Source organism: Arvicanthis niloticus, chromosome 2 (genome assembly GCF_011762505.2).
Source record: "Arvicanthis niloticus isolate mArvNil1 chromosome 2, mArvNil1.pat.X, whole genome shotgun sequence".
NCBI classification, from domain to species: domain Eukaryota; kingdom Metazoa; phylum Chordata; class Mammalia; order Rodentia; family Muridae; genus Arvicanthis; species Arvicanthis niloticus.
In genome coordinates, this window is record NC_047659.1 from 66,570,177 (window position 1) to 66,596,115 (window position 25,939).

General features: G+C 51.9%; 1 protein-coding gene across 3 annotated transcripts in view; it reads right to left on the reverse strand.

Moving 5' to 3' along the window:
* Window positions 1–25,408, reverse strand: part of Prdm11 (PR/SET domain 11) — a 79,271-nt gene extending 53,863 nt beyond the window's left edge. Inside the window, exon 1 of one of the 3 annotated variants that reach the window (XM_076929305.1) lies at window positions 24,872–25,408. In XM_076929305.1, coding sequence (XP_076785420.1) covers window positions 24,872–25,060 — 189 coding nt within the window. In that variant the 5' untranslated portion in view covers window positions 25,061–25,408. The remainder of the gene's footprint in view (window positions 1–24,871) is intronic. The other 2 variants (XM_034495367.2, XM_076929309.1) reach the window with 2 other exon arrangements.
* Between the last annotated feature and the right edge of the window lie 531 nt (window positions 25,409–25,939).

Genomic DNA, 25,939 nt, shown 5'->3' on the forward strand with positions numbered 1-25,939 from the left:
AATGTTTATTCCATAATAATCACTTTATTAACAGTTGTTTTTATTGTTATTTAAATGTTAGTGTCATTTAAAAGTGCCAAGGAAACATAGTAAGATCATGTCTTTAAAAAAAAAAAAAGTATGCCAGGTGGTGGTGGCGCACGCCTTTAATCCCAGCACTTGGGAGGCAGAGGCAGGCGGATTTCTGAGTTCGAGGCCAGCCTGGTCTACAAAGTGAGTTCCAGGACAGCCAGGGCTACACAGAGAAACCCTGTCTCAAAAAACCAAAAAAAAAAAAAAAAAAAAAAAAAAAAAAAAAAAAAAAAAAAAAAAAAAAAGTATACACATTAAAGGGAGGATGGTGAAATTTTGGAGTTGGGCTGAGAATACAGGTCAGAGGTGGATCATTTGTCAATCATGTGTGCTGCCCTAGACTGTACCTTTGGCATTTGGATTAAGAGCTTCATAGCAGTTACTACACCCAATAGAAAAACACTTCTCATCCATCTATAATCATGTTCAGCTCAATAGAAAACTCATGAACGGTTTGTAAAATAAGTGATAAACGTTAATATGCTCAATGGGAAAGTGTTAAATTTACTAACCCTCAGGCTCTGGGTGTCAGACATGATGAGCATCTGTCTCCTGTCCTCTCCAGTGTGGCACGCACGGCAAACATCACTCACTGATCAGAGCTCTCTCCCTTTCTTGGCACTAGGCAGCCCCTTCCACTGTCATGTCTCCATTAGTAAACATATAAAACCTTAAAGTCTTAAAGATGTTGAAGATCACCTAGAGTGAGGAGAAGCCACTCGTGTTACGGGCTGGAGTGTGACGTGTGGAGGACAGTGTTTCCAGAGGTGAGACCACAATCCACAAACCAGCTCTCTGCAAGAGAAATCTCCCACCTAGGAATCCACTGTAAGACCCACTGTAAGGAAGCAATCGTAAGGACAATGGCTCAAGCAGACAGATTTGCAGAGCTGTCCTCTACAATGGGATCCGTGCTAACAAAAACACTGAAGTGCTTTAAACTTCCAAACCAGAGAGAAGCTGACACAGAGCACGGGATGAAGGTTGGATGGCAATTTACAATCTGCTGGATGACTATCAACATAAAACATGGGCTCCACACACAAGAGGAAAATGGACATTATTTCTAAGTGGAAATGGTCACTGAGGAAACATATGTATTGTATGGCTGCCACTGTGTGACATTCTGAGAAAGGAAACCCGTGAAGACATTATGAGGGAGAGGTAAGCAACAGAGCACTAGACTGCTCATGAAATGACCCTCTGATAGCGTCCAGTCACCTATTTGTTTGGAACCAGAGAACGCTAATACCAAGAGGGATCCTCATGCCACTGTGGACTTTGACAATGATCTCATCGTAAGGTCACCAACTGAAACAACATGCATGCCCTTGTGGCAGGTGAGTGAGGGGCAGGGACATGGAACTCTGTTTGGGGGTGACCCTAAAACTGCTGTGCAATGGGGAGTGAGCCCAGGAGTGGCACAAAGAGACATGAAGTAATTCCATTTGAAGATCTGGGTAAACCCATGTGAGGCGGGGGGTGGGGTGGGAGGGGGGGGAAGCAGGGGAGGAAGGGGAAGGGAAGAAAAAGGAAGGGGAGAAAGAGGAAGGGGGAAAGGGGGAGGGGAGGAAGGAGAAGCCTAGGAAGAGGAAAGGGAAAAAGGAGAGAAGGGAAGGGGAGGAGGAAGGAGAGGAGGAAGAAGGGGAGGATGGGGAAAGGGAGGAAAAGAGGGAAGGGCTAAGAGCTCAAAGCAATGCTTTTCAGCCTTCCTAACGCAACCCTTTAATATAGTTCCTCATGTTGTGATGACCTCAACCATAAAATTATTTTCATTGTTGCCTCATAACTGTAATCATAATGCAAACATCTGATATGTAGGATGAGCTTAAGAGACCCCTGTGAAAGGGTTGTTCGACCCACGAAGGGATGGCAACCCACAGGGTGAGAGCCGCTGCTTTAAAGGAATTCTTCCCATCTGTCAATAGACTCTTAGATCTAACCCCAGGGCAACAAAGGGAGGGATCCAGACTAGAAACTGAGTACAAAGGGGTCACTGAGCACATACTTGATGGGTGAGGGGCCCACCAATGGAGAAAGGTAGCCTGGTATTTCCACCATGGTTTTGTCTTGTCCCCATTTTGAAAGACCTGCCTGCCTGCTGCATAAATCCTCTCCCTTCATACCACACTCGGGCTGTGTGCCAATCAGATCAACAGGCTGGCGAGCTGTCAGTATCCTAAGCAAAGGCCATAAAGGACCATGCACACTCACTCTGCCCTGCCTCCTGAAGTGAACATTGCTCAGTGGGCTTCCTTGTTTTGATTGTTTTATTGTTTTTGAGACACGGTCTGCCTATATAGCCGAGGATAGTCTTGAATTCTTGATCCTCCTGCTTCAGCCTCCAGAGCTGAGATGACAAGCATATACCAACGTATCCAGCTTCACATTTAAAATAAAATCAATCAGTGGATAGAATACTATGCGGGAAGGGGAGTAATCTAACCACAGCCTTATGTACATTATGAGAAGAGAAGCTAGGCTCCAGAGAGAACTCTCTGTGGGGTTTGATTTATATAAAGAAACAAAGTAACTGAGGACAGTGTGGAGTGAAACTGTTATGGTTTAACTCACAATGTCCCAGCCCCCTTCCCTCACAGGCTCAGGGTTTAAAGAGTCAGTCCTCAGCTGGTAACACTTTTGGAGGAAGGTGTGGAACCTTTTGCATTGAGTTCCAGCGGGCAGAGGAGAACCAAAAGCCCAAGGCTCAGCAGGTCCCACCGAGGTCTCTCTATAACACAGTCTATCACTGAGAGGTGAACAGGCATCTGCCACAGATGGAGCCCCAGCCTCCACACCTTCCCATCATGATGGCCTATATCCCCTGGACCACAAGTCAAAATAAAGCCTTCCTCCCTCAGATTGTTTCTGTCAGGTATGTAGTGACATCTATGAGAAGAAGTAAAACAGGGGTCAAGTTCAAAGTTATTTTTGGAACCAACTGGAATAGGTAGAAATCAGAGTACTAGGGTGTTAAACTCGGGTTTGATTTCTCAGCCTGGGTGCTGGCTCCATGGGTATGTTTGTGGAAGTATCTCCAGTCATGCTTTTGTAAGAGGTGTGTGTGTGTGTGTGTGTGTGTGTGTGTGTGTGTGTGTGTACACTAGTATTAACTAGCATGCAAAGGCAAGATATCTGCAGGGGACGCAAAGGCAGAAACACCATAGGCAGCTGTGGAACTGAGCTTTAGGAAGATCAGGGCCTCCTCCTGTGGAACCCGGCTGTTTGGGTCTGGCAGAACACTGTGCTCCTCCCAAGGTGGTCCCTCCTGCAGCACTTCTGAAAAGTACAAGTTCTTCTCTGTTGGTAGGACTTGGAGAGGCTATAGGTGACAGATGCTCATTGCCTCTGACACCCACAGCCCTAGAGAATGTGCTTCAGAGTGGCACCAGTTTTTTTGTGGGCTTGCTCCCCACTGTGTTTGACATACTCGGGTGTCACAGCTCCTTCAGCAGCAGTTGGCCCCACTCTCAGCCCCAGAAGTAGGAGCCACCCAGGTCAATCAGTGGTGTATCTCATGGTCTCCCAGCAACTGGACACACAGCCTGGCCTTTTTTGTTTTGTTTTGTTTCTTTTGCTTATTTTTATTTTATGTGAATTGGCATTTTGCCTGCATTTGTGTGTGAGGGTGTTGGATCCCCTGGAGCTGGAGTTGTGAGCCACCATAAGGGTGCTGGGAATTGAACTCGGGTCCTCTGGAAGAGCCAGTGCTCTTAGTCATCTTTCCAGCCAGCTTTCTGGTTTGGTTTGGTTTTTTGAGACAGGGTTTCTCTGTGTAGCCTTGGCTGTCCTAAAACTCCTTCTATAAAACAGGCTGGTCTCGAACTCACAGAGCTCTGCCAGCCTCTGCCTCCCAAGTGCGGGGGTTAAAGGCATGCACCATCACAACCAGCGAGAGCCTGGCCTTTAAGGAATGTCACCACACATGAGTTCTCTCCTCTGCAGCACACAGCTGACCCACTTTGGGGCAAAGTGAGTGAAAGGTGTTTATTTTGTGACTTCAGTGAGAAAGCCCACAGCCAAGGCAGCCAAGCCCTGCGGATGGCTTTGCAGGGCACACCATGAAGCCAGCCAACAGAGAGGGACATGCGTACAATAAGAAACATATTTGACCTTGTCCTTGGTTTCTGGCACACTTTCTAAAGGGAATGTCTCTTGTTATTCATAAGAAGCCCTCTGGCCAGCACCTGAGTTTACTTCTGGGGACTCCAGAGAGCTTCAGGGTGGGGCCAGCCTCATTAGAATGCTAGAGCTCTCAGCTTCACCCACTGAGCTCTGGAACTGGGGAATAGGGGCTGGAGAGTAAGCCCTACTTCCAACAGGGCTGGGGTATGATTCTGTGGCAGAAACCTTGCCTGGTATGCACAGGGCACTGGATCCAATGACCAGAACCAGAAAATTAAAATAAAATAAGATTTAAAAAAAAATGTGGGATTGGGGGAATGCTCAGTGAGTAAACTGCTGTGCTAGCATGAGAAACTGAGCTCAGTTCCCAGCACTCGCATAAAATCCGAGTATGGGGTCATGTGGGGGAGGGGACAGAGGGGTGTTAGGGACTTGCAGGCTACCCAGTCTGCTGAAACAGTAAGCTCCAGGTTCAGTAAGAAACCCTGTCTCAAAAAAGAAGGTGGACAGTCATAGAGGAAGAAGTCAACCTCCAGTCTTCACGTGTGCTTTCCAGTGTGCAGGTGCATGCGTACTACATGTACGAAACACACACACACACACACACACACACACACACACACACACGCACGCACGCACGCACGCACTGAGGTTCATGAGTTGGGGGTGTACTCAGAGAGGGCTCAGTAGCTCCCTGCCCCCTCCCCCTACCATTCCCTACACAGCTTTTCCACCTGGCTGTGTCTGGGTTGGGCCTTTTCTGTAAGCCAGGAATGGTGAGAAACACTGGTTCCTTCATTCTATAAGTCAACCCAATGGCTGATGGAGACTGAAGAAGTCTCAGAACCTCGGATCTACAGAGGTCAGAGGCATAGACATTTAGGATCTGAAAGAATGGTCCGAAGCGGGCGTCATGTAGAACTGAGCCATAGTCCTCTGAGGTCTGTGCTGAGCCTGGGAAGCCAGTGTGGACAGTTGAGGCTGGAGGATCTGAGAATTGGTTGGTACTGGACACACTGGAGCGGGGTGGGGATTCAATGGGCAAGGCTGGAGTGCTGGTCAGCAGGTGGGAAAGCCAGCCCACCTCTTCATTGCCTGGAACCTTACTTTATTCTCTCAAGCCTCTGCAGACAGGGTCTGTGCTGTCACCCACCCTTGCTTTGCCCTGCTCCACTGCAGGTATGGGGCCCCTTCCAGATAGGCTTGTTCCTGGTGGCTCCAGCTCTCCCCCTGGGCCTTGGAAACCATCTCAGATGCTTGCTCTCTGGGTCAGAAGTTAGCACTTGGTGTTCTATGGAGACAGACCTAGTACTGGGACCTCTTCAAATTTCACAGAACCTGGATGTGATACCTTGCACCTATAATCCAGATCTTGAATTCAAGGGCAGCCCCTGCTACATAGTGTGATCTGATCTCACACCATGAAAACAGGTAGAAGTTATGTGTAGCCTTCAATCCCACCATTTTTCTCCTTTTCTCCGAGCCTCCCTAGGGTTTGTGAGCTCCGTAACACATCGACACATCAGGCAGCTGTACTAAAGAAGAAAGCTACTCCTCCCCAGTGACTCTCCTGATCTCAGCTACCAGCACATAGCAGCCTCTCCAGAGCGGCTCCCCACTGGCCATCCACAGTCAAGGCTATCCTGTCACAGGGGCTCCTTGCTTCAAGCCCTGAATAGTGACCATTTCATGCATAGCAGATACATACAGGACACTGTCCCCAATTCCTATGACCTCATCGCTCATGGTTCTCTCTCCCACTACCTCTAGCGTAGCCCCGGGAGCCTGCCTGCCTCCCACATGACTGCAGTAGCTATTTCCTCTGTAAGGAGTGCTCTTTCCAGCAGATGCACATGGCTTGCCCTCCAGGCTTTGACTGATGTCAAATCTCTGGGCATCCTACATTAAGTAGCACCCCTTGCTCTTTCTCTCCTGCCTGCTGCACTTTCTGCTGACCATGTCATCATCCAACGTGCACAGTATTTATTTATAAGATTGGCTCGGTCTCTCTCCAGCTAGAATGTAGACTCCAGGAAGTGAAGATGCTTATCTATTCTTTCCCTTGCTGTGTCCCCTGCAGCCAGAACAGGGCCTGGTGCAAAGTGGACACACAACAGGTTTTGGGATGCATGGCCTCCTCTGTGGTGACATCGGGGTCTGAAACAGAATGGCTGATGAGAGGTGCACGCAATGATGCTTCAACTCATTGTAGTGCGACTGGGGGAGCGCCTGAACCTCTCTGGGCCCATGGATACAGGCAGCATTTTCTTGGTAAGGTTGTTGTGTGAAATGTATCTGGAGCCCAATGAGTAAAAGCCCTTCAGGTCCTTCTTGCCAAGCCTGAGCTCAATCCCCAGGCCTCACATGGTGGAAGGAGTGGACTGACTCAAGTTATCTTCAGACCTACACACATACATGGCACATGTGCACCCACACACATGCACACATACACACACACACACAAATAAACAAATCTATTTTCAAATATATGATACCATTGGTAGTACACACAGAATGGCTCTGGTACTTAGTGGGCAGTTGATGAAGTGAGGCGAGAGGTTGGCTCCACCCCTGACTTCCTGAGCCAGAGTCTGCCTAACATGCCTTGCTTAGGGGATTGTCCAGGTGTGTGCTCACTATGGGGGAGGACTGCCCACCTGAGTTCTGAGCATCCTTGTAACATCTCTACTGAGCATCTCTGGCTGTAAGGGCTTCCTGTCCTCTGGCCCCCAAATCATTCCTGCCACTCGTCACATAGTAATAAAGTAGGTCAAGGGACTTTGAGCATGTACCTGATGGCTTCCTGAAGATGAATGCTGGCTTCTCTGTTTGCTATGAAAGGTGCTGAGCCCTCAGCCCTGGGTTCTTCTCCTACACAGCGATCCACTGTATGCCCATCACATCCTCCCATGTAATTTGAGGGCACAGTGATCTATCTGTCCTACCTATGCGGTCGTCTGCCATGCAGGGGCTCCAACTGTGCACTGAGCTGCTGGCAATAAAGTTGTCCTGATCCTCTGTACTTTAGTACTGACATTATGAGCCATTCTTCTATGACTCGTGTGTGTGTGTGTGTGTGTGTGTGTGTGTGTGTGTGTGTGTGTGTTGTGCGTGTGTGCCTGAGGCAGTCATGTATAAAGACCAGAGTAAGCATTTTTTTTTTCCACTAAGGTGGAAAGGCTCACATACAGACCCATGCTCTGGCAGAGATCCTGGCTTGGAGGAGGCAGGCAGGCCCTGCCTTTGGCCAGCACCTACTGTATACATGATCTCACTCCTCACTGTGCCCTCACTGTGCCCTTCCTACGGTGACAGGACAGGAGCTCTGCTTTGAAATGACAGCAGTGTGAACCTCAGCTTACAGATGAAGGAGACCAAGAGGGGTAACATCAGCTAATATGACTGCATATGTACAGTGACATGGGCACTAACACTTGTAATGACTCCTTGTCACACCTATGGGACAGACTGGGGTTGTGGGACTGCTCTGGTGGTGCTGACAAGTTCAAGAGGAAGAGGCTATGCAGAGCAGTAACGCTGTCAGGAAGGTGAACTTCCTCACAGGTCTCCAAGAAGGAGGTGGAGGGCGGGGGGACTCTAATGTGTCAATGCCCTGGCGAGGTGGGGTGTCTTCTAAACCCAGTGGAGGGCACCCATTCCCTTCCTCGTGACCTGTCCTCCTACAATACCAGTACTGAACACCAGCACTGTTCTACATGCTGGAAACCCAGAGAACAAGGTCCCATCCTCATGGGTCAGTAGCTATGCCTGTGGGTATGCTTTACCCTGTCCCTTTGTTTTTCTGGCACCAACTGCCTGGTGTCTTGGGGACAGTTAGGTGTGTGATTGTGAAGACCAACCAATCAGAGCCTGGATCAGCACACTGTATCAACAATACTCAGGGGGCAGTGCATTTTCCTTCCTTCCCATCCCCTAAGGTGGGCAGGTAGGAGACCCAGCCAGTGGATGAAGAGATGGAGCATCACAGGAATCCACTACGAAGAGAAAAGGATGCACAACTGCTGTGCCTTCTGCCAGGCTTGTGCCTCACCCCCACCCACAACCCCACCCCAGTGGCTGCCTGTGAATGGAGTCAGTACAAGAAGAAAGCAGAGAAGGCTGGACAGAGTCCTGGAGACACTGTGTGAGCCCCTGGAGCCAACGCTGCCTGAAGCTCTCAGGGTCCTCTGGGACCTTGAGCTGAGCCACATGCATTCCATTTTGGCATGACAGCTGAGTTTCTGGCAGGTTGTAATTCTATAAAGTCCACAACCCTGCAAACAGTTTTCCTTTGCTTTTCAGACGGAAGTTCAGAGAGCGGTTAAGTGGCTTGAACAAAGCTGCACAGCGGCTGTATGGTGTCTAACCTGCACAAAGCCTACCTTCCTGGTAACACGCCTCCAGGTGGCACGCCTGGAGGACAGGTGATGAACTACAACTGAGAGAGGAAGGGATCCTGCACAGGAGGACAGGCCTTCCTGAGAGGATCCCGCAAGATAATCACCATAGAACCTGCTCCACCCTGAGGCAACAGGAAGGAAGTGTAGGTGGCAAACTGGCAGCTGTTGCTATCTCAGCTTTTCTTTCTGCCAGCTTGAAAGAAACAGAAGATTCTGCAGGAAAGCCTGGGCAGTCTGCTCTCTACAGCCAGGGATGCTGGTCCCACTGCGCAGGTGGCTCCACATGGTGGTGGTATGCTGGAGGCAAGTGGGAGCCCTGCTCACGTGAGCCGGCCTGGTTCCCCAGCTCCTAAGGCAGCCAGTCAGCCTCCTGTGTTTCCTGTGCCGGGCTTCTGAGCTGGTGATCTGTGTGACAGACTGAGGACAAGTCCCAGATGATGACTTGGGAAGCATCCAGCCTGCCAGCTCAACTTCCTCTGGACTGCTCCCCTACACTGAACCCCGCAGACTCTGAGCTGAAGTGGATGACATCGTGTGTTCCCAGAGGTACAGGGGGCGGGAAATCTGAGCACAGGCAGCCAGGTCACAAGTCAGGCTTTGAGCCTGGGACCTCTTCCACTTAGGCAGAGCCTCATTTTACCTGTCTGTACAATGAGTCTTCACTGCATTTAGCACCTGCTTTCTCTGGCTTTCTGTGACCACAATGGGGGAGGGGGCAGCCTCACGCAAACTCCCAGCACTGTACCAGCAAGTAACAAACACCTTACTGTCAATCTCCTTACTCCACCACAGAAGCCAAAAATAAGCTATGTTAAAAACGGATGGATTCCAGCCCCGGGATCCACTGTGGCCCATTTGCACCAAACCATGACAGCCCAGGGGCACCCCACACAGGCACGGCATGCCACTGCAGCTGGCACCCAGCACCCAGCCAGCAGAGCCCCTTTCCATCTCTCTCACAGGTTCCCATTGGGAAATAAATCATGAAAACCAAGAAGGTAAAATTAGTCCTCCCTGTCAAGGAGTAATTTATGCTGTGACCAGTCCCTGGAGGGAGGACTGTACACAGGCTTGGGTTGGCCTCTGGGGTTGGCAGAGGGCAGCCTGGCCATCTGGAGCCCCTGTCTCCCCGGGTTCTTCTATTTCTGGCCTCAGCTTCCTGGGCTGCTGGCACAAACTCTAGAGCTTTCCTAAGTCCCTCCTTGTCCCCTCCCTGGCAAACAGACCTCCAGCAAACAGACACGCCTGGGTTCCTGCTAGCTGCCCATCCCACTGTCCTCGGTTCACAGGTGAGGGAGATTCAGCTCAGAGAGGATACTTGGGCAACCAAGCAGGATCTGAACCCAGATCCCTGCTTTCCATGAAGTGGTATGCTTTCCCATGCTTGGCACTTCTGCCTGATCTCCAGCACTCAGGTGGGTATTACAAGGGGACACTGGTAGCCCCCCATGCCTACTATGTATTCTTCAGTCTTGGGCTCTGGATACCAAGCCCTCCATATTCTATCCACTGGCAAGATGGAGGGTCCCTTACTAACGCAGGGAGTGGGGCTTATAGAAGGCCACAAGGCAAGTGTAAATACCATTGCAAATATCCTGTTATTGGGCTGTTTGTGCAGAAAGTAAATCTGGGTGAGGGAGTGAAGGACTCCCTGCATACAGGGGTCTGTGTGGCTATGTCACTCATAGGACTGACCAGGACCAATAGAGACCCTGGGTCTAGTTCTCATCTAGGTAGCTGTTTCTATTTGTGGGATCCATAAAGCCACTAGAGGAGGGGTTCATCAGAAGGCAAGCGAGTCAGGTAAGTTACCTCACCTTCCTGAGCCTTGTTAAAAATAGGCTCAGGGGAGGCTTGGGGGGAGCATTGTAGACTGAAAGAGTTCAATGGCAGCACAAGTGTCCTGTATGAAGGTGAGCACACTGTCTGCCCCTCAGTCCCTCTGGCTCCAGAGGAAGCCAAAGCCAGCATCAGTAACAGCCACAGCCACGCTTGCAGACAGAATGTACTTCCACTCCAGTAGCTGGCAGCTGAGCTGCTGCGTGGCCAGCTGGGAGAAGCACCACCTACTCCCTAGGATGTAGTTCAGATCAGCTCTGCTGCAGGTCTCCCAGAGTGAGCACAGCTGCTATGGCCAGGGCCCTGGGTACAGTGCTTTCAAAAAGCACTGCATGGGCCGCTTCCATCAAAACTGGTGTGCAAAGAGTCCAAGTAGCTCCTGCAAGACCCCCAGTCACCAGTGCCTTGCAGAAAAGCCCTTATTCCACAGTCTGATGGATCCCTTGCTCACACAGCCTGTGCTAGAAGTAAGAAGGGATGGGGCTCCAAGTGCACCTGCAACTCCAGCACTTGGGAGGCTGAGGCAAGAGGAGCCCTATGAATTTGGTGCCAATCTAGACTATATGGTGAGGCTGTCTCCCATGTCTCAGCTTCCCCAGCTACACATGGGAACTAACACCAGCAACCGACATGGGTTATTCTAAGGGGGTATTTGACTCATCACAAGGTACTGAACATCACCTAGCCCAGGTAAGCGCACAGTACACAAGCGAGGTGTGAGACCAGACCCCTGTACAAATCCCTGTGACACTATACTCACGACCTTCACTCTGAGCATGGCCAGGTCAATACCTTCAGAATGAGGTGACAGCAGACCAGAAGGAGCCAGCACCTAGAACAGAGGGGGCAGGCTAATGCCCTGCCACCCACCAGCACCCTCTAGCCCATTAATCTTTCAGAGACTTACTTTTTCCCAGTTGAAAACTGGCCCAGTGATGGCTGTTCTGTGCTTCCCTGGGAGTCCCCAGTGTCCTCCCTCTAACAGGGCAGAGGACCTTGGAACAGCGGCTCTTCAGCTGGCCATTTCAACTACCAGGAGGGTGCGTGGCTCAGTGCTGGGAAGGGCTGGGCTGGGGCCAGCCACACACTCCTCTGCTTTTAAAATGTAATCCCAGCTGTCTGCACTCGCTGACCACACGCCACTGCCCAGAGAGGCAAGGCTAAGCAGGCTGCCCGGCTGGCCACCCTCTGCCAAAATGATCACATTGGGTGGCCTTGTAAGAAAGGAGTGGATAGACAGCCAGATGGTCTGGCTACCACCCCCAGCCCTGCCAGTGGTCAACCATGTGGGTGGCTTTGAGAATGTCATTTAGGAATCTGTAACCTTTGTTTCTCCTCCTGGGCAACGGCCACAGCCAGGGCACCTGTTTCACAAGGCAAGCTGGTCAGGCACGGCACACTCTGCTGCTTGCAAGGGCTGTAGGCAAGAGTCAGGAGCCATTCTCTCAACATGGAACCAGGAGAATAATGTACTCCAGAGGTTGAGGCAAACGCTTCCCTGGGCCAACCTGGTGCTGAGACACCCAGCTCCCAGGGGACAGTCTGGCCCCAAGCTGCTTTCTTCTCTTGCCCACCCCACAGGCCAACAGAGATCAAATCCACGGTCACAACGGCCCCATTGAAAACCAGTAAATGTGTCCACGGTGTGGGGTTACATTTGGGTACTCTGCTCCTGGCCACCTCCTCAGAACAAATGACCAGGACAGCCACTTTCCCTCTCTGCAGGCCTCAGTCCAGAACCTTCAGGGCCAAGCAGGGTAGAAATCTGATCACAGGCTGCATTCCCAGGCAGCAGCGTCCTCTGGGACACCCACTGACTGGGGAATGGAGGCGTCGCAAAGGCGAGAGTCAACCCCAGCTGCTCACCAGGGACGTGGGCTCCGTGCCCAGTGAGGTGATGGTGAACTAAGGCAGAGGCAGAACCCCATGACAAGGACACTGCTGGGCACCTACCCGTTGCCTGGCCAGCCTTTGGCACCCAAGGCTGCTCAATGACATGAATGAATGCTGTTATTTCTGGTTCGCAGTGGATATGGCCAAGCCACAGAGGTGCCACAGTTCTAGAAATGGTGGCTCTGGAGGAGCTGAGTCAGGATTTCAACCCGGGCATTCTGATTAAACTGTGAAGGAGAGGGGACTCTGGGGGCCAGTGAAGCAGATTTTCCATCCAGTTCAAAAGATGAGAGCCTGGGATAACTGGCGTCCATGGGAGGTCAGTTCGCAAACTCTCAATGAACACATTTTAAATACCAGATAATATATTTTTAAAGCACAGCAGGTTTCCATAACCCAGCAAGAGCAACTCCAGAGAGGCCCAGGGAAGCTCTGGATTAAAATCATAGCTAACCTAAATGTCATCAGTAGGGGGATGGCTAACTAACAACGACGTCCAAGTGCTCTATGTATTAGTGTCTTTAAAAAGATGGCAGGTCTCCATGTGAAGACATAACCAGACTGGCTTTGATGATGGCTCAAGCCTGTGATCTCAGTATTCAGAACACCGAGGCAGGAGGACCAACAAGCTGGAAGCCAGCCTGGGCTACATAGCAAAGAGGGGCTGGTGGGGGAGAACAGGAAGACAACCCAGTCAGGAACATACTTGCAGTCCATAAGGACCAGAGTTCAAACCCTAGGTGTAAAAAAAGCCAGGTGCACCAGTGTGTTCTTGAAATCTGGGGAGGCAGAAAGTGTGCTGGGGCTTGCTGGCCAGTCAGCCCAGCCAAATCAGTGAGCTTTAGCTTAGGTGAGAGAGACAGAGTCTGGCAGCAAGCGTGCGAGCACACACAAAGCCAGACTTTCCTAGGTTGAATGTTGAAAGTTAACATAGCCAATAATCAATACTACAGGCAATTCTTGCTGCCTATGTGCTACATACTGTGAGACTGTATACAGAAAGAACTCTGCAGGGCTACAGCAACTGTGATGCTAGCCTTGCGGAAGAGACAGGGATGTGGAGCCTGCTAAGGAAAGCCTTATTTGTCAACATTCCACCTTTACAGCAAATGTATAGCTGTGCGATCTTTATAGGATTAAAACCCAGCACAACAAAATTTAAAAGACACAAAGATCTGCCTTGGGAAACAGTGATACCCCTTACCCCTCAGCAATACAATCACCTATAACAGGGGTGGGAGCATCTGAAAAAATTCTAATATCCCACGGCCAGGTGGATTGGGTGTCCCGGCTGAGCCTGGTTAGGGAAGCAGGAACCTATGGCCTACCTATCCACACGTGGAGTCATCCTAAAGAAGTGCTGTACATGGTTAGACCCTGGGGAAGGGGAGGCTGGCCAATGTGAGTCCCACTGTGACTTAAGAAATGGCCTGGCTACTGAGAGAGGCCCTCTCTTCCCACACCACTCAGCTTCTGCTGTGACTGCACCCTCCCTCCCAGAAGCTGCCTAGCTCCTTCCTGTCCAGATTCCGGGGTGTGCTTCAGGATAGAGAGTGCATCTGAGAGGAATGATTCAGAGGTGAAGTTCCAAAAGGATAGAGGAGAAAGTAGGCAAACATACCAAGTGTTCATGGGGCTAAGTACCGGATGGTGACACTGTACCCAGGCAAGGGTCCTAACTGTCCAGTGAACCCTAACCTCAAACAGGCTGAACCTGCCACAGCCCCAGCTAAACCCCAGGTCAGGACCATGTAACAGTCAAATGCTGATGACATCTCCACCTTAAGCCAACTCCAGTGTGGACAGAAGAGCCAGGAAGGATAGACCTGGGCCTCAGCTCTGCCCTCAAGTATCCACACAAGACCCTACCATCTTCACTGAACTCTTCTTGGGAGCCCCAGCTGGTCCATCTGCCAACTGGGCGCATCTCCCAAGCTGGCTATGAAAAAGTTAATGCCAGCTCACCACTTTGTGAAAAACAGCGGCTCCTCTAACACAAGCGGTCACAACCACACTCTAGGGAGACCCAAGGCACCAAGAAAAGAAATGGGCAGTGTCTGGGCTCCAAGACACTGAGGCTTGCTGTGTGGTGGCACGTGCCTTTCCTTCTAGCACTTAGGAGACAGACGTAGACAGATCTCTGTGAAGTTGAAGTCACCCTGATCTACATAGAGAGTTTCAGACCAACCAGGATTACATAGTTGGACCCTTTCTCAAAATAAACAATCAAAGCACAGGCAGAGAACTAGGGAGCAGGGAGTTGTTACTGGGGGATACAAAATGGTGCCCGAGACAAACCAAGCACCTGACTGAGCCCTGACTCCAGGATGCAACCTTAGAGGATTACATTGGGGGACCCTGCCAAGCAGGCTTCAGGTGTTCTTTGAGAAACAGGGACATGAAGTAGTCCTGCATGACATTAACCAGGGAAGCTGCCAGCTTCGGGGAGGACAGGCAGCAGGGGGAAACCTGAGACCACTGACCTAGGATCTGCTCCCCCCAGAGTGCTGCTACTCTTCTAGTGTGACCAGAGCCATGTCAAAATCAAGGCACCTGGGTGACTCCAGGCTGATTGGCCTGAAGCCCAAGTTGGGTCAAGTGAAGAAGGCCTGCCCTGCCCCACCCCATTCTGCAGGAGTACAGACTCCCCTGAACAGCAGCTGCCCAGCCTGCGGCTGCTGCAGGACCCAGCTGGTCTGGGAGCCTAACAGAGAGAGTGAGCCAGGGGCACCCTTAACAGGGCCCCAAGGAGAAGGGAGAGGCTGGTGCTAGTGGGAGGGGTGCTCCCACAGCTCACTCCTGGGCAGCCCCCCTCCTTGGGCTTGTGGCCGCATGCAGGCCCAGGCACACCTTGGGTTCTTCCCAGAAACCAAGGACAAGGTGGGTCCCTCAAGCTCAGAAAAGAGCCTGGGAGAGAGCTGAGGGAGTAACCTCTTCACACTATGCTGTACTCCCTTGGAATGATGCAGGCTGGGCCCAGCTTCCAGGTGTGGCCATTAGGAAATCAACATGGGAAACAACTGCAGGCCACTGTCCCTTCTGACCCCAGCTCTCCAGATGGTAGGCCACAAACCCTGGTAACCCCAGCCTCTACAACAAGCCCCAGCTTCCCTCCTTGCACAGGCCCCACCAGGCCCCAAAGAACCTGGACACTCCACTGGCTGCTCTCCAGGTCACGCCCCTACAACTCTAGTGTTAGAGGTGGGTGGGTGGGGGCGGGCGGATGAAGCTTTACCCACAGCCAGCAACCACAAGCCCATGACCAGGACAGCCTAGGAAGGCTGTGGCCTCACTCTAGAGCCTACTGGCTCACCAGCCAGGACTGCCTCATAGAAAGGGCAGACAGCTTCTCCCCGGCAACTCACCCCACTGAGCCCAAGGACAGCCTCCCTGACAAGTAAAAAAGGATTGCACCCTAGGGTGGTCTTGTCCCTCCTCTAAATAACCATGACCGTTCCAAGCCTCCTGCTACAGGGACAGAAGTTCTCAAACTGAAAGCTAGCTGCATCTCACCCCTACTAAGGAACGACCCCTACTAAGGAACGACCAAGATCTCCTCAGTAGCTCAGCTTAAGTCCTTCCAGTCTGTTGGGCTTGTTTCAGCTTCCAAACAGTGGCCCTTGGCTACATTTGCAAACCACAGTGAAAATGGCATGGGGACCTTGTGGTGCAGTAAGAGTTTCTCGAGTTTGTTCTCCAAGTCTATACTACTCTCCCTACAGACTTGTGACACTCTCTTGCCGGATCTGTAGCAGAACAGTAACTCGAAGCTGCTCACCTAGGGCAGAGGTCTACCCAGCATTCCCTGCGCAGCATGGGCCAGGCTGCTGTCAGCCAAGGAGAGCCATCCAGCAGTGTGCTTGCATTCCCAGACCCCAAAGGAATACTGTTCACATATGTGATGACAAAGTGTTGGGTAGATAGGTCCAACCACCCCACAAGACAGCTGCACTTGTGCCAAGAGCCCTGCATGCCCGAGACTGGCCTGGGCTATAGTTCTTCATGTTCTGTGTTTCCGCTGCACTACCCTGCAGCTCAGGGGTGAAATGGGGTTACCAGTCACTAGTGCAAAGATCCCTCAGCCCCACCACCACCTGCGGTAACCCAGCATGGGTGATCTTGGCTCAGCCTTTCCTATCTGTGTGACTCTGGGTAAGTCACTTCACTTCTTTGGACTTCCGTTTCACCTTTACAGATCCAATAACATCAGCACAGTGGGGCAGCTGAGGCTAGCGGAGCTGTGCACACACACGTGCCTCCTTCAGGCATGGCTGGCTCTGGGTCTTTGAAGAAACCCACAGGAAGCTCAATATTTCCAGGAGGGATAAGTCCTGTTCCATCATCCACTAAGCCACAAGTCTCTTTGGTAAGCCTTCTCTTCCCCTTCCTGAGGTAAGGGGCTTCTCACTCTTCACCACACTTCCTGGCTGGGACACTGAATCCTTGGCAAACACAAAACTCCCTGGCTACTCTTGACTTGCCTCCTGGAACCCTGCTAGTCTGCACAGGGGCTTTACAGGCACACAGATACACAGAGCCATATACAAGACAAGTTACCCTGACTCTGCTGGGGCTGTGAAGTCTGACCCAGGTCCCATCAACAGCTCCCCACCCTCCAGATCACACCCTACCTCAGGCCATGACAATGTTGGGTCCACTACATCTGGGTCCCCATGCACTGCCACATGACAAGCTCTCTCGTAACAGGCTTCCTTCCTCCTTGCAGGAACTGAGGGTCTACTCGGCCTCTTTTGTATCCCAAGCCAGGCACTCCATCACCCAGGGAAGCTGGCATTGGCACCTTTTCTTGGCCCTCATCCTTTCCCTCCAGGAAAGTTCTAGAAAGTGGGAGATAACAGTCTGGGAGCTCTGGGATTGGGGGGACGGGGTGGCTCCACATCTACCTTCTCAGATATGTCCACACCAGTTCAGCTCAGGGTTAAATCACACTATATACCCCTGTAGCCTGCTCTCTTGTGTTCACTAACAACCCTTCCCTGAGTGTGGACACTGGTTGCTGCAAGTACACCCAGGAGTGAGGTCCTCGGGCACAGAGGAAGGCTGGGTTTGGAGTCTGGCCTCTCTAAAGCAAATGATTCCCATAAAGTCACTTCTGATCTCTGAGCCTCAGTGTACTGTGTGTCAACTTGACACAAGCTGGAGTTATCACAGAGAAAGGAGCCTCCCTTGAGGAAATGCCTCCATGAGATCCAGCTGTAAGGCATTTTCTCAATTAGTGATCAAGGGAGGCGGGGAGGGCTCAGCCCATTGTGGGAGGTGCCATCCCTGGGCTGGTAGTATTGGGTTCTATAAGAAAGCAAGCTGAGCAAGTCAGGGGAAGCAAGCCAGAAAGTAACATCTCTCCATGGCCTCTGCATCAGCTCCTGCTTCCTGATCTGCTTGAGTTCCAGTCCTGACTTCCTTTGGTGATGAACAGCAATGTGGAAATACAAGCTGAATAAACCCTTTCCTCCCCAATTTGCTCCTTGGTCATGATGCTTGTGCAAGAATAGAATCCCTGACTAAGACACTTAGTTTTCTCAATGGCACGATGGGGTATCCTGTGAGGTGGCCTGCCTGCCTTGGGACTTTGGATAGAGGTTTTGGGAGTAGGCAGAACCAGGAGGAGAATGCTGGGTTTCCTTCTGTGGCAGAGGGAAGAGAAAATTCCACAGGCCACAGAAAGCTCCAGAGGTTCAGGTGTGTCTTATCGAAAAGATAGAATCTAGCCCTCCACAGCTACTCTACTCTGAGGCTGCTGCCAGGAGGCAGGGTGCCAGCTGCCCATGTCTGCTCCCCTCCCCCATCATCACTTCATCTAAGACTCCTGGTCTAGCCAAATGTGACTCCATGTTCTGACTCTGAGGTTCCCAGGGTAAAGGGTCCTGAAGACAGCTGTGCCAAGACCCTACCAATCAAATCCGTTTTAAATCACCAAAGAAACCTGCTGGGAATTATTAGCTAAGACATAAAGTAGCCTTCCTTAGTGATGATGTAGCTTTCACAGGGTGACTGGGAAGAGTCGAAGCTATGTCAAGCTGCAGCACCACTCTTCAGCTGGTCAAGTGACCTCTCTGAGCCCAGGGCCCCCCTTCCATAAATGAATGTGAAAAAAAGCAACTGTTGTCAAGGACCACGGTACTCAAAACCACATTCCTTCCAGCAGCCGACCCCTCCTGGCACAATGCCAACCCCACCAACCCTCTTCCCTTTCAACCCAGCTTCCCTCTCATTGCAAGGTCCCAGATCCAAATACTCTCAAACCAAATGATAAACACTAGGATTCTCTGCCCGCCTGAGCTGAGCCTTCACCTGTTCACTCCGGCCTGCTCCTTCCGATGGCTTCCTCCTCTTTTCTATCGTCTCTGCAACCACTTCTATGCAGCCTGGACACTCTAAACCAAGGATCTGGTCACTGTGTCTCATAAAATCCCTCAGAGGCTCCCTGCAGCCCACCGGTGTGCAAACTCCTCCTTGGCCAGCACAGCTATTCCAACCTAGCTGGGAACTGGGGTCAGGGTTAGGCAGGAATCAGGTGACCCAGCTTCAATCCCAGCTGCACAGCTTACCAAGAGTGAAGCCCTCTCCCTTTCTGAGCCTTGGTGTCTCAAACCATAGGCGAGTGGTTTTTTTTGGGGGTGGGGGGAGGGACACAGACAAGGGAACTGAGCAGGGAAAGCACTTTGTAAGGAGCGAGCACTCCATTCATTCACAGTTTCACACAGCTTCCAGGCCACAATCACTAACCCCTACACTGTTCACAGGGGTGAACCAAGTGCCAGATATTCTAGAACTCTCTAAGAACAGAGAGGGGTAAGTCAACAAAACAGGTAAGTAAGGCATAAGATATGTTCTAAAGAGAGAAGGCAGGAAGCTACGACAGGGAGTTGTGCAGGCTGCAATTCTAAACAGGAAAATGTCCCAGAAGGCAGTAATTTTGGCAGTTCTGGTGCTGAAAACGACAGAGCCAGTACAGAGTTAACTGGGGAGCAGTACTCCAGGGAGCTGAAGCTCCTGTCCCACCCTCTTGCACCCATACACTCAACAACCACAGATTGTCTTTCCGAGGGAGCCCACCAGGCCTGACCCACTCTGACCCACTCTGATATTCTCTCTCTCTCTCTCTCTCTCTCTCTCTCTCTCTCTCTCTCTCTCTCTCTCTCTCTCCATCTAGCCCATCCTTCAAAGCCTGAAGGCTTTCTCCACTGAGGAGACTGGGCCTTGACTGGGAATCGACAGCTATCTCCTTTCCCATCAACTGTAAGCTATGACCACCATTGCTGGTGCCTAGCTGCATGGGGCTGTGAGCTGTGTAAGGCAAGGACTGAGTGGCCCCAAGCCTGGCATGGCAAGAATACAAAAACTTCACATAGGAACAAAAGGCAGGATGACACTTGGGCCCAGGTCCAGGCTTCCCCTCCTGCAGCCTTTGGGGGGGGGGGGACTGGGCTGGGGGATATCACTAGTGTAGGTACACTGTGCTTGTGCATGTGCGTGTGTGTGTGAACATCAGCCCTCTCAGTATCAGCAGATACAAATCTGCAATAGGAAATAGGCTTTTTAAAAATAACAACACACATTTTTCTTTCTTCTGGCTTTTTTTTTTTCTTTCTGCACAGCTTGTTTTTCCACCATGGCCCCTGGGCCAGCTGCCGAGAAGCCCCTCCCTGGCCCCACTCTGAGAACATGGGGCTCTGGGGCCTCCAAGGACTTGTAGACTCCACTCAGAGGTGGAGATTACCAGCCAGCTTCAGAACAAGTCCTCAAGCCCCACTCCCAGGTACTCCTGGGCCAGGCACTCTGCTCATCATCGATATTAGAGGGGTGTCCAGAAGGGTCACTGACCCCACATGACACTTACAGAGCTTGCTCTATTATGTATACCCTCTCCACCCTTCCACACCCACACACTCACCAGCCACTGTCACTCTTGCCTCTCCAAGGCTGCCCACAGGTCCCTTCCCTACATTGATATCTCTCCTCTCTCTCTCTAACCTCTACATCCTGCCTGTCCTCTCCAGGGAGCTCCCAGGGTCCTCTACCTATGCTCCAAAAGGCTGCTTTCAGGTGACATCCCACTTTCTAACTCTGATCATACCATAAGCTCTATACCTCCAATCCCACCTCTTAAAGCCTCAGTTTCCCCATCTGTGAAACACTTGTGGAATATGGTATAGGGTAGCTAGCATTGAGTGTATCCTAGTGATAATGTGGTTCACGTGTTTGAAGGCCCTGTGGCAGTACAGAGGTGATAGCATTTGAAGACATGGGGCCTACTAGGAGATCCCTGGGTCACTGAGGGCCCTGTCCTTAAAGGAGCTATTGTAGTGTGTGTGTGTGTGTGTGTGTGTGTGTGTGTGTGTGTGTCCCTGAGGAGGTCTCCTGCCAGACTCCCTGTCTTGTACCCCTTTCATGGTGCTATCTAGCACATGGAGACACTCCAAGACATCTCCCTGGAGCTGGGGCCATGCTGTTGGACCTTCAGATTCCAAAACTGTTAGCTAAACGAATGCCCTTGCCTCAGACAGTATATGACCTTGGGTGTTTCACTGTCCTGAGAAACTGACCTACTCAGGATGGGGCTGCTTAGTGCCTGAGGGGTGTAAGCCCCAGGGAACACTAGAGGTCTTCATCTTCTCCCTACCCCACCCCCACCCTTACACTGAATCACCCCTTAAGTCAGCAGAGGTCTCGAGGTCTCTGATCCATCCTATCCCACCCACCCCCCTTCCTGGAATTGCCTACCATAGTTCTCTGGAGCTTAGCGCTGCTGGGTCCAGACACCTGCAAGGACCAAGAGCTGCTCATCTGCCCTCTACAAGTTACTTAATCCTGCGTCTGAAGCCTTGCTGCTGGGACTGCAGCTCAGAGAGGCTTGGGGCACAGTGCTTGTCCTCAGCCTCTGCCCTTGGTGACTCCCAGTCAGGGCCAAGTACTTACAGAGGGCATTCACCTAGCAGCTCTCAGACAAGCCACTAACCTGAAACAGGACCCATGGTCTGGTGACGATGTAAGACCACCACCAAGTAACAACACCAGCATGTGGGAAGTTGCTACAGAAAAATGGATCCAGGAGATGAGGATGAGACCAGAAACACCCGTAACCCAAGGTTTAGCTTAACCCAGAAAGGCTTCCTGGAGACAAGCTATCCTGTAAGAATAAGCCAGCCTTGGTCTCAGTGACTTCAAACAACAAAGGTCTATCTCTCAGTTGTATTTCATGTTTATTGTGGAGCACCAAGGTATACTGCTCATGGAGTGACACAAAACCAGTTTCAATCCTGTTATCAGATGCCACACCATCAAGAACAAGACCCTAGGAGAGTCTTGCATTGGCAGCTAAATGCTTGGAGCCACAGGCAAGACATCTCTGTGGGTCCCAACTTACTAGCTAGTCACATGGACTCCACCTAGTATAAGAGGATCTGAAGTCAACCAAGTGGTGTACCTGGATTTGCTGGAAATATTTTTAGGAGGGTAATAAAGACCACCAGACATGGGGGCCGGAGAGATGGCACAGTGGTTAAGAGAACTGACTGCTCTTCCAGAGGTCCAAAGTTAAATTCCCAGCAACCACATGGTAGCTCACGACCATCTGTAATGGGATCCGATGGTCTCTTCTGGTGTGAGCGATTGTGTGCTCACATAAATAAATCTAAAAACAAAATAACAAAAACCACCAGACATTTCCAGAGCACTCTGCCCCTCACCGTCTTGTACTCATTCATAAATCCTAGGTCAGGATTCCAAGAGAGGCTGGCCAGGGCAGACTGGGCTGGGCACAGAGATGTGGGGAGGGCAGGAGATGAGGCTGAGGAAAGGGAGAGTCATGTTATAGGCAGACATTATAGCTACCAACAACCTGACCCTTTATCAGAAGTGCACTAGGCAGACTGGAGGGGGAGCGGGAGCAGGAACTGGAGAGCCCAAGGTGACCCCAATTGTTACACGGGGAACAGGGCAAGAGCCTTATCTTAGACTCTAGCAGTTGTCCAGGGATCATGCCCCAGTCCTGAATTGAACTGGGATCAGAGGACCTGGAAGAGAGAACTGGGGGACAAGGTTACGCAAGGAATGAACAGCAAGTTAAGAAGTCTGATCAAGCTGTCAAACTTCAATGTTTCCCACACCAGGTTATATACACATAGAAGCAGGATATGGGGAGGGGGATGATGTAGGGTCTCTTTGTTTCTGGGGAGTGCAAGTGTTCTCCAGAACAGGGTGAAAGATTTGCAGAAGAAGCAGAGCAGAACAAACTGTTAGGTACCTGTCTGTAAGATCTATTGGTCATTTGTTCTTATCTTAAGCTAGCACTTCCCCACCAAAGCTACCTGTCCATAAGATCTATTGGTCATTTGTTCTGATCTAGGCTAGTACTTTCCCACCAAGGCTACCTGTAAATAAGATTTATAGCTATCTGTTCTTAACTGGGTTAGTACTTTCCCACAGAGGCCAAGACTTTGTGTCAGTAGGCATGTATGGCTGACTTAGGCTGGTAATGTTTAAGGAAGATCACTCCCAACAGGAACAGGAAATACTGTTCCCCAATGTGCTAGTGAGGAGAAGTTAGGAGGCCATGATGGGTTGGATTCAACTAAAGAGAGCTTCCTGGGCTTGGAGATGGGTGGACTGACTGGATTAGGCACTCAGAGACACCATTGAGATCAACGCTGGAGGAAGCTTATGGAGGAAGGCCAGGAGTACCCAAGGATCCCCAAGTGAGAGACCACAAAGGCAGCATAACTCCAACCCCCCAACTCCTCCTCCAGTGGTCTTTGCTTCTTTCATGCTTTCTGATAACCCCAAGTTGACCACACACTGAGTCTAGATAGAGTAAGCCAGAGGGAAGGCACTCATCAGACACCTTGGAGAACCAACCTAAGAAACTTTCAGACCAGAAAGCTCCAGTAACTCAGGCTGGAGGTGATGACTGTGATAACAGACTAAGGACTTCTGGGACAAGTGCTCCTCATTCTTGAGACGGATACTCAGAAGGTACCACGCCCTGAGAGCACCTGCTCCTTAGGGGCACTGTCAGTTAGGGACTGGGTGGAGCAGGCTGGGTCTGGCAAACAATTGTGATATCCAAGATGGTTCACAGAGCATCGCCCAGGATCAAAGCTCTAGCTTCCGAAGAAACCAGGAGCCTGACCCTGAGTCAGGTTCTTGATTGATCCTATCTCAATGCTCTCTCCCAGCCGACTCCCAGACAGTCTGTACTGAACCCACTGCAGGGAAGGAGAACCCCCTTGAAAAGATCAACTACAGCCCTGAAAAATCTAAAGCCCCGTGGGAAGGATCCTGAAGATGCCCTTTTCCATGAAACTAAATAAACCAAGGGGCCTGGGCCGTGTGCCCAGAAGGTTCCCAGCAGACACCATGTCCCACTCCCCAGGGATGAGAGGATATGGGACTTCTGACCCATACACCCTACACCGCCAACCAAGACCCAGGAAAGTCCCTGTCTTCCTCTGCAGGGGACAAGTGGGCAAAGTAAGCTGGGGTGCCACGGGCATCATAGTTCATGAAAAATTATTCTGCTTCTGACAGACAAAACTCCCAAAGTTTATAGGGTTCCCAAGATAAGAGCAGGCTCCCTTCATCGATCGATCGAAGTTCCCACACACAAAGGACAGGGCGTGCTTCTTCTGGATCACTCTAAATCATAGACCACAGCCGTCCTCCACACGAAGCCATGGTCAAAAAACAAAAGACAGACTTTTCTTCTCTAGGTCATCAACTCATTCTAAGGGTCTGAGCTCTTACTCTGATGGGCTCAAGACACCAGCAACTTTTTCCGGTATTAGCCCAAAGCTGCTCAGTAGTCCCTGCAGCGACTTGCCTAGGGCACGCTGGCCTTGACGGAGGAAGGTCATTGGCCACCAAGTTTCTGCAGTTTCTGCATCACATAGTACCTTGGGGACCGGGAATGAGGAGGTGGGGGGTGGAGACGACACTCGGGGGCGAATTCCCGAAGAGTACACGCTGCAACCAAGACTTAAAATAGATAAAAGGCACACCCTCCCTCCGCCGCCCCAGGCCCGCGGCAGGTCACAGAGAGGCGTGCGGTCCCTAAGCCCCCCAGCCTGGCCCCGGAGCACCGGCGACCGGGTCCTTGCAACTAGGCCAGCGGCTGCATCCCGCCCTCGCCCCGCCCTGCCCCCGTCTACGCGTTCTCTTTGCGAACGCCGGGCCCGGGCAGCCGCTCCCATTGGCCGGCGTCCGCGTCCGTCAGCGCGCGGCGGAGCCGTGGAAAAGGCTACAGTGGAACAAGGCGGGCGAGTGCGCGGAGGAAGGAGGCGGAGGCTGGGCCGCCCGAGGCCCGCGTCGGGCGGCGGCGGCGGCGACCTGCGGGCCCGGACCACCTTGGGACCCGCCCCGTTCCCGGTGCTCCGGCCCGTGCCCCGTCGCCCGCCTGCGCCCCGCTCCCCAGTGTCCCCGAGCGCTCGTCGCCGCGGCCCCTGCGCCGGTTGGCGAGCCGCCCAGCGTCTTCCGAAGCCATGTTCACGTTCATGGCCACGGTGGCCACCGGGCCCACTCACCTTCGCGGGCTCCCACGCGGGGCGGCGGGCCGGGCCGGGGCCGGGGCGGCGGGACGCGGCGGGACGGGGCGGCCGCGCGCAGGGTCCCCGGCCGGGTAAAGTTTCAGCGCCAGCGGCAGCGCGGCGGCGACTCGCTGCTGCTCTCCTCCCCTGCTTTGACCACCATCTTATTAGTACAGGAAATGACATGGAAAACGGAAGAAAGCGGCGTTTGGGGCAGACGCGGACCCCCCAATTCAGGGGGCCGGAGCCGGGCCTCGTTGAGCCCCGCGTCCCCCGAGCCGGCCCCGCGCGGGAGCTCGCGCGTCCCCGCCGCGCGCCCCACGGGAAGGGCGACGCTGCGGAGGAGGAGCGGGCTGCGCCAACTTTGCGCCCGGGATACTTTCGGGGGGTCGTGCTGGAAAGTTGTGGCGTTTGCGCAAGTCCATCCGAGGGTGCCCCCTGGCTCTGCCCGGCTTCAACGCCGTCGGTCTACAGGCCAATAATAGTCAGAGGGCGATAAATGCGTTTATAATTTTAACCCTTACTGGGTTCCCTTCCGGGCCCCTTTAACCCTTTGGGTGCTCGGCAGTTTGGAAGTATCAACTGAAGTTGGGTAACATGTGTCCCCATGGAACACCAAGGGGAAGGGCCCTTGGGGCTTTGAGAAAAATTAACTATTTACCTGGGCTTAAAGGGTGGGTGTCACTTGCTGCTCAGGTCACAGTACAGTACCAAATCAATACAAAACTGGGACCGACTGCTCTCTAACTTTCCTTGCCTGGTGCCTTATTGTATCCATCTGTGAAATGGCACTCAGCAAGAAAGATATTGAAGGGATGTGATTAAGCTGGGGTGTTTAAAGAAAGTGTGAGTGGTCAGATGGAAACCAGAACCACCATAACCCAAGCAACCCCTTCTTTGTAATGACCCCAAGAGGAGGCTGCTGCAGAGTGGGTTCCCTGGCTGTAGGAGGGCCTCACCTTAGACTGGAAGTTGCCAAAAATGATTCCACCCCAGTAAGATGGAAGGCCTGCCCAGTGCCAGGTACTCCAGGAGGGTCCAGGTAGTCCAGGAAGGTGTCACCTC